Source organism: Entelurus aequoreus, linkage group LG22, assembly GCF_033978785.1.
Source record: "Entelurus aequoreus isolate RoL-2023_Sb linkage group LG22, RoL_Eaeq_v1.1, whole genome shotgun sequence".
Classification (NCBI taxonomy): domain Eukaryota; kingdom Metazoa; phylum Chordata; class Actinopteri; order Syngnathiformes; family Syngnathidae; genus Entelurus; species Entelurus aequoreus.
Genome location: NC_084752.1, coordinates 18,819,336 through 18,832,076, shown reverse-complemented (window position 1 = coordinate 18,832,076; position 12,741 = coordinate 18,819,336). Strand labels below are relative to the sequence as shown.

At 38.2% G+C, this 12,741-nt stretch overlaps 1 protein-coding gene across 1 annotated transcript; it reads right to left on the bottom strand.

Annotated features, from left to right (window-relative positions):
* Positions 1 to 1,538: 1,538 nt before the first annotated feature.
* On the bottom strand, positions 1,539 to 11,843 carry htra3a (HtrA serine peptidase 3a). The gene is made up of 8 exons (XM_062033574.1): positions 11,435 to 11,843; positions 9,516 to 9,606; positions 6,834 to 7,056; positions 4,221 to 4,415; positions 2,594 to 2,626; positions 1,969 to 2,113; positions 1,840 to 1,890; positions 1,539 to 1,761 (listed from the first exon to the last, which is right to left on the bottom strand). Exons 1-8 carry the CDS (start codon positions 11,841 to 11,843, stop codon positions 1,673 to 1,675), a joined length of 1,236 nt encoding a protein of 411 aa, XP_061889558.1. The 3' UTR covers positions 1,539 to 1,672.
* Positions 11,844 to 12,741: the final 898 nt, after the last annotated feature.

The window sequence follows — 12,741 nt, the reverse complement described above, 5'->3', positions numbered from 1 at the left end:
AAACAAGATACAATGATTTGCAAATCATTTTCAACTTATATTCAATTGAATAGACTGCAAAGACAAGATATGTAACGTTCTAATGTTATTTTTTGCAAATATTAGCTCATTTGGAATTTGATGTCTGTAACATGTTTCAAAAAAGCTGGCACAAGTGGCAAAAAAAGTCTGAGAAAGTTGAGGAATGCTGATCAAACACTTATTTGGAACATCCCACAGGTGAACAGGCTAATTGGGAACATGTGGATGCAATGATTGGGTATAAAAGCAGCTTCCATGAAATGCTCAGTCATTCACAAACAAGGATGGGGCGAGGGCCACCACTTTGTGAACAAATGCATGAGCAAATTGTCCAACAGTTTAAGAACAACATTTCTCAAGGAGCTATTGCAAGGAATTTAGGGATTTCACCATCTACGGTGCGTAATATCATCAAAAGGCTCAGAGAATCTGGAGAAATCAATGCACGTAAGCAAGACCGAAAACCAATGCCGATGACCTTAGATCCCTCAGGTGGTACTGCATCAAAAAGCGACATCCGTGTGTAAAGGATATCACCACATGGGCTCAGGAACACTTCAGAAAACCACCGTCAGTAACTACAGTTGGTCGCTACATCTGTAAGTGCAAGTTAAAACTCTACTATGCAAAGCGAAAGCCATTTATCAACAACACCCACAAACGCCGCCGGCTTCGCCGGGCCCGAGCCTGTTGCAAAGTGGAAAAGTGTTCTGTGGTCTGACGAGTCCACATTTCAAATTGTTTTTGGAAACTGTGGACGTTGTGTCCTCCAGAACAAAGAGGAAAAGAACCATCCGGATTGTTATAGGCACAAAGTTCAAAAGCCAGCATCTGTGATGGTATGGGGATGTATTAGTGCCTCTGTGCCAACTTTTTTGCAACGTGTTGCTGCCATTGAATTCTAAGTTAATGATTATTTGCACAAAAAAAAAAACAAGTTTCTCAATTCCAACATTAAATGTATTGTCTTTGCAGTATATTCAATTGTATATAAGTTGAAAAGGATTTGCAAATCATTGTATTCTGTTTGTATTTACAAATAACACAACGTGCAAACTTCACTGGTTTTGGGGTTTGTATTTTAATCCAACATAGCAATGCAGCCTGAGGCTAAGCCAATCACGATACTGAATAGCGCGCTGGGGTTGGTTTGGTCCCCTCTAGTGGCCAATTTTTTAGTTTATTTAGTCATGTTTATTCTTGAAAATACCTAGTTTAGAACCAAAAAATTGTAGAAAATGCTTTAAAAAATGTTAAAGCTATCCACTGTGGTAAAACTACAATATTTGAAGCTCAATGTGGCGAGGGACGACTATACTATACAATTATAGACTGTTTATGTCTACCTTAATCCTACTAAATCAGCATGGGATCAAATACTTATTCTTTACCGCACTGCATGTGGCTGATATCCTACCCAAGTTCCCACCCTCCTTTGCTTTTCTGCATGCATGTGTGAACATCATTTTCTGTCCGAGTGTTAGGTATGACTTATTGCACCAAAACAACCTGCTGACATCAGGAAAATCTTTGTAGTGATATTTCTGTCGTAGAGGGCAGCAAACATAATGGTAATGCTTCTTAGTCCAAATTGTCAGTACAATTCTCTTAGTGTGGCCATGAAAAATCCATGTTTAGAAAATCTACCATTTTAGTGTAGAAATTGCTTATTGTCCGTTACGGGTATCTTCATTTTTAGCAGTCTGATACCCAATAAACGTCTGCTCCCTCCTAGAAACCCTGAGAACACAGTAGAATAATAATTAGTCAACCTATTAAGATTACTATAGGACCATTTCTAAGGATTGTCCATCTCACCTGATTCTGACGGTGCCATCTCTGTCAATCCATTCGGAAGTTTAGTCTTATCTGTCACAAAAGAGATGACAAGAAGACAAATTATGGACTCCGATGTGAGAAAGTCAAGGTCATTTCTTCTTACAGTACCTCTGTTCTTTGGATGCTCTGACCCAAGCACACTGTTGTATTTGGTCTGTGAATCTGTGAGAAAATGTCTGATTCTGTCCGAGGGAATAGCAAAGGAGATGCCCGCTGTCACTTTTAAAGTGTTGATGCCGATCACCTCCCCGTCCTGGAGTAAACACAAACATGCAGGAAGTCAGCTGTGAAGGAGGAAGTCAATTGACTTTTTAGAAGACCGCCAAGGCGCATTTCTGTATAAAATTATAACTTGTTGAAAAAAAATAAAAATTAACAGTGTTTTGTACTTCCAAGACACCGTTAGAAATTGTGTTAATTATTATCAGTAATAGACATAGAGAAGGCGTCGTAATGAATATAAGCTTCGCTTCTACCTACTTCTCTTCGGATATGCTGAACTGTACAAATATAATCAGGTGATGTTCCTTAATGTAACTTAAACAAATAAATCATAACCTTAACCATATGACACATGATCATAGAGATGTTTCAATATATTGTATATATTTTAATAAGTTTACAAGGTTGTCATATTTGTAAAATATTATTTTAGAAGATTTCAGTACATACAGCGTTTGCTTTAGTGTAACTTAGATGTGCAAATCACAATGGCAGAAAGTATAGTACTCACCAAGTTAACAAGGGGCCCTCCAGAATTTCCATACTGCTCACCGATAAGTTGACATACAAGAGAAACAATCACATTAATGTTTGTATTGACCCTTATATAATATACTGTTATACCATCCCTCTTTTTTAAATTAATTTAAAACCCCTGTTTTCAATATCAGCGAAATAACAACTTGTACAATGAAAAGGGATATTATATATTTGTAGCTGATTGACTATTGTTTGAGGACTCTGCTTCATTGATTATCGTTATCTTAAAATTGGTATAAGTCCTCTGTTGCTAATTTGTTCAATTTGCGTTTGGACTTTTAGTTCCGTACTCCGGTCCGGACCAAAAGTAAAAAAACATTAGTCTAGCATTCGCACTGGTATCACAGAGGCTGTGCAATGAGGGCCCTATTCTCCTGTTAGCGCTTCCCAGCAGGCACAAGACATTGATGCAATGTTGCTTATACATACATGTCCTTTAGATCTGACTTTGAAACAACATTGCAAAATAGTTGTGTTTGTAATTTATGACAACTGTGACGATCTGTCACTTCACTTCTGGTTGTGGTACCTTGTTTGGTGTTTGTTTCCTGTCTGCGCTCTTATTTTTGTTACCCTTCCTGCTTGTCTTCCTGAGCGCTCGTTTCCCTGATTGGCAGCCTGGCACACCTGGTTGCAGTTGCCAAACAGGTGGCTATTTATGCCTGCCTCGCCTGTTCCTCAGGGCTCCAGGATTGATTATGTTTAGGACCTCTGCAAGCATGACTGCTTCTCCGTATTTTGAGTTTATTAAAAGACTCTTACCTGCACGTCGTCCCCCCCGTTTCCTTCATGTTGGGGTCACAACTATCGCAGCCATGCGAGTTCGCGGCAACAACATTGATGTCCAACAATGGATCCACGTTGTTGGTTGGGAAATTATAAAATGTCAATGGTCAAATCAACCTCACAACCTGACATTGATTAAACATTGTCAAAAAGCATGTTGTTTCAACGTTATGTTTGAGTTGGTCAATATCAGGACTTAATTTAAAAAGTTGTCAATGTTGTTTTAATGTCTTGTGCCTGCTGGGTTAAGTGTTTTTTTTTCCTACTTCAAATTACGCATGTTTGTTTTATGCGTATTCTCCCATCCGGCCTGCGGACACACCCACCCGCGTAAGTTAGGCATATGTGCTTAAGTCGTGAATGAAAGAGGGCTCATTACTTTTTTTTTTGGCTGTGTAAAAATCCTGGAACATGGATTTTTACTAACACTTGCGAATGTCATTGAAATCCATGAAAAAGGTAACACTTTAAATGTGAAAGGGCCATGCTAGATGGTGATGTAGTATGTGTATGCACAATACAACAGCTTCTTCTTCTTGGCTGGATGTGAATATGGTAAGTACGGCATAAAGTAAGGACATGATCGGGCCACTTTCTTGACTTATTATGTATTCATGTATTACTTATTGGCATACCTGGAATGTTGCTGGTTTGAATACTTTAGTTATTTTTATGTTCTGCCATTTCTACCAACTCTGACTTCATTAAAAGATTGTTGCTACAGACCACACGGAGGGAAGAGAGGGGAGCAGAGAGACTATTATGTGTAAACAATCACAATCCAAATATTCATAAGGTATATGTGTACTAACATTAATGATTGCGTCAGTCTGGATGTAGTCTATGTCGGAGTCATGGATGCCCAGCTCCTTTCCATCCCTTTGTGCCGTGCTGACGATGCCGGTGGTGACGGTGTTCTGCAGGGCGAAGGGGCTGCCAATGGCCACCACAAATTCACCCGGTCTCAGATCAGCCGAGCGGCCGAGTGACAGCACTGGGAGCTTCTTCTGCGCACAAACAGGGGAAAGTCAAAGAAGAAGCCTTAGATATGCTGACGGAATGCAAATGGTAGTTGGAGGAGAGAACGCTTCCACGGGTGACGTATGTGAGGTACGGGTGTGAGAAAACACAGGGCGGCGTGGCGCCGGGAAGTCACAGGGCTGATGTTTGTGGACACATTGCTGCTAGCTTTTTGAAGGTTTTGCAAAGCTCTGTCTCATCTTGGCAGAATACACCCCCAGACACAATGTCAAACTCATTTTATTGAGGGCCACACCACAATTATGGCTGCTCTCGGTGAATATATAAGAATATAAACATATTGTTTGATTATTACATTTTTTACTGACAGATTGATGGATAACTTGTTTTAAAATCATAATTCAAGATGACAAGCAGATATTTAAGTTTAAAAAACAAAGGTGAAACATTAGAGAGTATTAAAGTCTACAACATATGTCATTACATGGGCAACATTTTCATGTCAAAATTGAAAGAAAAAATGTCCATAGCCAGAAAGGGCTTTTTTTATTTCTTGCCTTTCACAGGCCACATAAATGATGTGGTGGGCCCCATAAAATAATTTGGCCGGCCACATTAGAATTAGGTGGCGTGCTACATTAAAATTATGGGACGGGCCACCTTAAAATTATGTGGCGGTCCACAATAATTGGATGTGGCGGACCCCATGAAATGATTTGGTTCGCCACATAAATGATGTGGTGGTCCACAATAAAAATGATGTGGCAGGCCACTATAAAATGATTTGGCGGACCCCATGCAATAATTTGGTTGGCCACATATATTATGTGGTAGGTCACATAAAATGACGTGGCGGACCACATTAGAACTAGCTTGCATGCTACATTAAATTTATGGGACTAGCCACACTAAAATGATGTGGCGGTCCACAATAAAATTATGTGGCGGACCCCATAAAATTATTTGGTTGGCCACATAAATTATGTGGCGGACCACATTAGAACTAGCTGGCGTGCTACATTAAAATTATGGGACGGGCCACCCTAAAATGATGTGGCGGTCCACAATAAAATTATGTGGCAGGCCACAATAAAATGATGTGGCCGACCTGATAAAATTATGTGGTGGACCTGATAAAATAATTTGGCTGGCCACATAAATGATGTGGTGGTTCACAATAAAGGACATGGACACATTAGAATTAGGTGGCATGCTACATTAAAATTATGGGACAGGCCACATTAAAGTGATTTGGCGGTCCACAATAAAATGATGTGGCAGGTCACAATAAAATGATGTGGCAGGCCATGATAAAATGATATGGCGGACACGATAAAATGATTTGGTTAGCCAAATAAATTATGTGGTGGGTCACATAAAATGACATGGCGGACCACATTAGAACTAGCTGGCGTGCTACATTAAAATTATGGGACAGGCCACCCTAAAATTATGTGGCGGTCCACAATAAAATGATGTGGCGGTCCACAATAAAATTATGTGGCGGACCCCATAAAATGATTTGGTTAGCCAAATAAATGATGTGGTGGGTCACATAAAATGACATGGCGGACCACATTAGAACTAGCTGGCGTGCTACATTAAAATTATGGGACAGGCCACATTAAAGTGATTTGGCGGTCCAAAATAAAATTATGTGGCGGACCCCATAAAATGATTTGGTTGGCCACATAAATAATGTGGTGGGTCACATACAATTATGTGGCGGACCACATTAGAACTAGTTGCATGCTACATTAAGATTACGGAACGGGCCACCCTAAAATGATGTGGTGGTCCACAATAAAATGATGTGGCAGGCCACAATTAAATGATGTGACGGACCCGATAAAAGGATGTGGTGGACCCCATAAAATGATTTGGTTGGCCACATAAAGGATGTGGTGGACCACACTAGAATTAGGTGGTGTGCTACATTAAAATTATGGGACGGGCCACCTTAAAATGATGGGACGGTCCACAATAGAATAATGTGGTGGACCCCATAAAATGATTTGGTTGGCCAGATAAAATTATGTGGTGGGTCACATAAAATTATGTGGCGCACCACATTAGAACTAGTTGCGTGCTACATTAAAATTATGTGACAGGCCACACTAAAATGATGTGGTGGTCCACAATAAAAGGATGTGGCAGGCCACAATAAAATGATATAGCGGAGCCGATAAAATGATTTGGCTGGCCACATAAATGATGATGTGGTCCACGTTAAATGATGTGGTGGTCCACATTAGAATAAGGTGGCATGCCACATTAAAATTATGAGACAGGCCAAATTAAAATGAAGTGGCGGTCCACAATAAAATGATGTGGCAGGTTAGATCCTGCCCCCGGGCCTTGGGTCTAACATCCGTGCACTGGTGTCTGACATGAACGTGTGTTGGGAAAGTTGCTAACTTGCGTGAAGAAGTGTGTGTTTTTACCTGAGGGTTGACCTTGATGGTAGCTATGTCTGCCTTTCTGTCCACTTCTTTAACCTCAGCCTCATATATGTCGCCATCATGGAGCTGAACCAGCAGCTGAGGCCGCCCTGTCGCCAAAGCTGTGTTTGTTATCACGTGAGCGTTGGTGACGATCACACCTGAGGGGGTCACTATGAAACCGGAGCCGCTGGAGAGACAAACTTGGTGGCCAAAAATGGGATGTCTGCAGGACCAAACACAAGAAAATGATGAGCAGATAAAACAAAAACCCCTCATAGTGAGAAAGCTACATAAACTGGGCTTTATAAAAGAGCACATGCTTGCACATTTACATGTTACTTTGGCCAGAGACATAAAGAGAATATGCAATAATATTGAAGCAGTTTGTTGGTATTTTTAATTGGAATATTTCTGATGAGAAAAATGTATTCAGTTGTTGTACAATTCGGTTTTCTTGACCTTTTGGAACAGATTTTTAACAAACTCAAGGGTCAGTGTATGGTCCGTGTGCCTTCCGTTCATTCTATTTCCAATTCTGAAACGCAAATCAAAAAATAAAATGAGGGCCGTTTTTCAATTTTTACTGTATATGGCAGATTTTAAAACAAAGAAAAAAGGGTTGATTTTCACTAAAATATTGCCATAAAATTGGATTTTGTGCTGTTTTCCTTTTATGGATTTAAATTTTTCCTGATAAACACAAAAACAATGTTCATCCAAAATGCAAAAATGCGTGGTTACCTGTGTGATGAAAAATTGAACCGGAAGCAGTATTTTAGGTCCTATTTCCAATTCTGAAACGCAAATCAATTTTAAAAAAGCAGTGTTTTAGGTCCTATTTCCAATTCTGAAACGCAAATAAATTTAAAAAAGCAGTATTTTAGGTCCTATTTCCAATTCTGAAACGCAAATACATTTTAAAAAAGCAGTATTTTAGGTCCTATTTCCAATTCTGAAACGCAAATAAACTAAAAAAAAAGCAGTCTTTTAGGTCCTATTTCCAATTCTGAAACGCAAATAAATTTAAAAAAGCAGTATTTTAGGTCCTATTTCCAATTCTGAAACGCAAATACATTTTAAAAAAGCAGTGTTTTAGGTCCTATTTCCAATTCTGAAACGCAAATAAATTTAAAAAAGCAGTGTTTTAGGTCCTATTTCCAATTCTGAAACGCAAATAAATTTTTAAAAAAGCAGTGTTTTAGGTCCTATTTCCAATTCTGAAACGCAAATAAATTTAAAAAAGCAGTATTTTAGGTCCTATTTCCAATTCTGAAACGCAAATAAATTTAAAAAAGCAGTATTTTAGGTCCTATTTCCAATTCTGAAACGTAAATAAATTTTAAAAAAGCAGTATTTTAGGTCCTATTTCCAATTCTGAAACGCAAATAAACTAAAAAAAAGCAGTCTTTTAGGTCCTATTTCCAATTCTGAAACGCAAATAAATTTAAAAAAGCAGTATTTTAGGTCCTATTTCCAATTCTGAAACGCAAATACATTTTAAAAAAGCAGTGTTTTAGGTCCTATTTCCAATTCTGAAACGCAAATAAATTTAAAAAAGCAGTATTTTAGGTCCTATTTCCAATTCTGAAACGCAAATAAATTTAAAAAAGCAGTATTTTAGGTCCTATTTCCAATTCTGAAACGCAAATACATTTAAAAAAGCAGTGTTTTAGGTCCTATTTCCAATTCTGAAACGCAAATAAATTTTAAAAAAGCAGTGTTTTAGGTCCTATTTCCAATTCTGAAACGCAAATACATTTAAAAAAGCAGTATTTTAGGTCCTATTTCCAATTCTGAAACGCAAATACATTTTAAAAAAGCAGTATTTTAGGTCCTATTTCCAATTCTGAAACGCAAATAAACTAAAAAAAAGCAGTCTTTTAGGTCCTATTTCCAATTCTGAAACGCAAATAAATTTAAAAAAGCAGTATTTTAGGTCCTATTTCCAATTCTGAAACGCAAATACATTTTAAAAAAGCAGTGTTTTAGGTCCTATTTCCAATTCTGAAACGCAAATAAATTTAAAAAAGCAGTATTTTAGGTCCTATTTCCAATTCTGAAACGCAAATAAATTTAAAAAAGCAGTATTTTAGGTCCTATTTCCAATTCTGAAACGCAAATAAATTTAAAAAAGCAGTATTTTAGGTCCTATTTCCAATTCTGAAACGCAAATACATTTTAAAAAAGCAGTGTTTTAGGTCCTATTTCCAATTCTGAAACGCAAATAAATTTAAAAAAGCAGTATTTTAGGTCCTATTTCCAATTCTGAAACGCAAACAAATTTTAAAAAAGCAGTATTTTAGGTCCTATTTCCAATTCTGAAACGCAAATAAACTAAAAAAAAGCAGTCTTTTAGGTCCTATTTCCAATTCTGAAACGCAAATAAATTTAAAAAAGCAGTATTTTAGGTCCTATTTCCAATTCTGAAACGCAAATACATTTTAAAAAAGCAGTGTTTTAGGTCCTATTTCCAATTCTGAAACACAAATCCAAAAAAAATAATTAGGGCCGTTTTTCAATTTTTATTGTATATGGCACATTTTAAAACAAACAAAAAATAAAAATAAACTAATCTTTTTTTGTTTTTTGATTAACATTTATGAAACAAAAATACCAATGACCAAAACATACGGAGACCCCCAAAGTACCCCTGTAAAACTCCACGCACCTCCAGGTACATACCTTATGAACAACTCTATATGGACAACAGCGGGTGCTATTTTCTCCACGACATCGGCGATGAAGTTGAACTGATAGCGAGGGCTGCTGAGATCTGCACTGACATATGTATCAGTAAATATACAGTACTATAACATGCATAATACATACACAAACATTAAATTACGGCATAACTTGTATCCATCTGCACTGTAAAAAATGACCATAAAAACTATGTTGCCAGTCATATTAGTGAAACAAATATCTCACCTCTCTTTTTTGTCACAGTAGTTTTCATAGTGATGAAACTTGGAGTCCTGCTCTATTATAAAGCTGCACACTGAATTGATTCTGTTTTAAGTTTAAAAAAAAAGATATGTATATATATTTATTTGTATCAAGTTCACTGTAAAAAAACAAAAGTTGAGAAAACGCAAATTTTCAAGGCAACATGATGCAACAAGATTTTTGCGTTTTCTCAACTTTTGACTATTATTGTTGTCTTAACTAAGATTTACAAGTTGAGATAAGAGTTATGTCAACTCGAATCTTTCAATCTTTCAAATCTTTTTTGAAAAATCTATCTTGTCGTAGTTAATTTTGTGGCGAGTTTGGTCCGTTTTACAAAAGAACAAAGCCACAAATCATATGGAATATTAACTTGTGATCATATGTGATATTAACTTGTGATCATATGTGATATTTACTTGTGCTGCTTTAAATGGAATTTAGATATTGACTTTTACAAAAGAATAAATCCACAAATCATATGGAATATTAACTTGGATGTGATATTAACTTGTGATCATATGTGACATTAACTTGTGCTGCTTTAAATGGAATTTTTACAAAAGAATAAATCCACAAATCATATGGAATATTACTGACAAGAAGATCCGAGTTGACATAACTCTTATCTCAACTTAAAGTCAACAATAGTAGTCAAAAGTTGAGAAAACGCAAAAATCTTGTTGCGTCCTGTTGCCTTGAAAATTTGCGTTTTCTCAACTTTTTTTTTTTTTACAGTGCAGGAACTAATTATATTTAAGAGAAAAAAAACTAATTGTGCACTTAATTCTTACTGTCACCAAGTTTTGAGCAAATCAATCACTTGCAGTTCAGTAAAATATTTATAAAATGTTCCCGTAAGACACTCTGACTACAAAACTGCATTTGTATCCAAATGTTAGGGTATTTTTATGAAAATTCTATTTTTGCTAGCAAATAATAACCTGTGATTAATCATGATTAATCACAAAATTAGGGTGTGATTAGTCTGCCGTGACTTAGATGACCATAGTAACTAATTAGATGACCATAGTAACTAATTAGATGACCATAGTAACTAATTAGATGACCATAGTGACTAGTATATCATGCAAAATCACAGATTCCAACCATTGAAATACTTTGTATAGTTCAAGATTTACGGTCATTTGCAAACATCACTGCACATCATAATGGCAGCTACAGTTTCCATCTTAAACACCTAAAATAATTATTTTGGAATGTCCGGCGGGCCAGATTGAAAAACTTAACGAGCCCCATGTGGCCCCCGGGCTGTAATTTGCCCAGGTCTGGTATAATCCAACAACATAGACATTCTGTTGTAAACCTTTGACAAGGGATCACGAGGTCTGTGGGGTTGATGACATTAATTCCAATAATTGAATTGAATTATATTTATATAGCAATTTTCTCTAGTGACTCAAAGCGCTTTTACATAGTGAAACCCAATATCTAAGTTACATTTAAACCAGTGTGGGTGGCACTGGGAGCAGGTGGGTAAAGTGTCTTGCCCAAGGACACAACGGCAGTAACTAGGATGGCGGAAGCGGGGATCGAACCTGGAACCCTCAAGTTGCTGGCACGGCCACTCTACCAACCGAGCTATATCGCCCAATTTCAATAATGAAATACAATACCGCATAACGGTGGTCTACCTGTGTTTGAAGGGGTGCATGGTCCTTGGTGCACCGCTCGAATAGCAGCCGCTCCTTTCCTCTCCCGGTTGACCGCTCTCACCTTGCACACGTTCTCATACGTCCTCCCGTCGCTCCCGCACACCGCATGGCGTCCCTTGCATCGACAGACCCCCTCGGGGCCCCTGGGCTTGCACACCAGGCCGTCCCCACAGGCCGCGGGGGCAGAGCGGCTGCAGGGGTCGCCCTCGCCCGGTGCGCACACCGTGCAGCAGTCGCACGGGTCCGGGACGTACCCACCCGGGCAGCTGCTGTGGCTCGGACAGGAGCTCGGGTCGCACGTGGGGGCGCAGCTGGCATGGCGGACCGCTCCTGTGAGGTCGGGAGCACAAAGAAAGGCTAAGGAAAGTAGAAGCAGCTGCAGAGTCATGTTGATGGGACAATACTGAAAGTGCAGGTCATGAAGGTGAAGTTCTTCAGCACATCACTGAACCAACTACCTGACTGAGCACCACCTGGTGGCCATGTAGGCCGACTACAGGTCCTATATGTGCCGTCCTTGAGCAAGGTGCTGACCCCCCAACCACACAGTGCTTCTGCTGTATGATCACAAAATAAAATATATCAATACTGTACGTGAAAAAAAAAATGACAAGGGGATTGATCAAGTATTTCTGATTTTGGTAACCCTTTAGTATGGGGAACACATATTCACCATTAATTAGTTGCTTATTAACATGCACATTAATAACATATTGGTTCTTAATTAGTCATTATTAAGTACTTATTAATGCCTTATTCTGCATGGCCTTATTATACAACCAGTAAGCCATTAACTAAGAGTCTTCCCTCAATAACCTCAGAATTATTGCTTATTAGTAACCCTAACCCTACTAACCCTTATATGTTCCCCTAGTGTCCAAATAACTCTAAATTAGGTTTTTGTTTCTTTAATAAGCAGCTAATTAATGGTGACTATGTTCCCCATACTAAAATGTTACCCTGATTTTGATTCTGAGCTGAATGTGCATGAAAGTCAAAAGGCTGCACTTTTGTGTTGTTTGAATCATCCTTAGCACTTATTGAAAGAACCCCAGGGGGTACTGGAGATTTTAAAATACACGACTGCCAACAAAAAATAGTTTAGGACATTGGGCTTTTGGGTGAAATTTAGGGAAGAACGTGAAATTCAGTATAATCTTCAAGGACTTGCTTCAGCAGCACAATTCTGGTGTTGTAGTTGTTGGAGATGTCTCAAAACGTCATCAGGAGTCCCGACAAAACCCGAAAATAGCAGAAAATGCATTTTTTGGGAAAACTTTTTTTTG

What these genes read in the sequence shown, in the direction of transcription:
- htra3a (XM_062033574.1), bottom strand. Translation starts at nt 11,843, where the DNA reads ATGACTCTGCAGCTGCTTCTACTTTCCTTAGCCTTTCTTTGTGCTCCC. An exon ending in CATATAGAGTTGTTCATAAG is followed by an intron (nt 7,057 to 9,515) that starts GTATGTACCTGG and finishes TTGGTCCTGCAG; the next exon opens with ACATCCCATTTTTGGCCACC. An exon ending in GATGGCACCGTCAGAATCAG is followed by an intron (nt 1,762 to 1,839) that starts GTGAGATGGACA and finishes CTGTGTTCTCAG; the next exon opens with GGTTTCTAGGAGGGAGCAGA.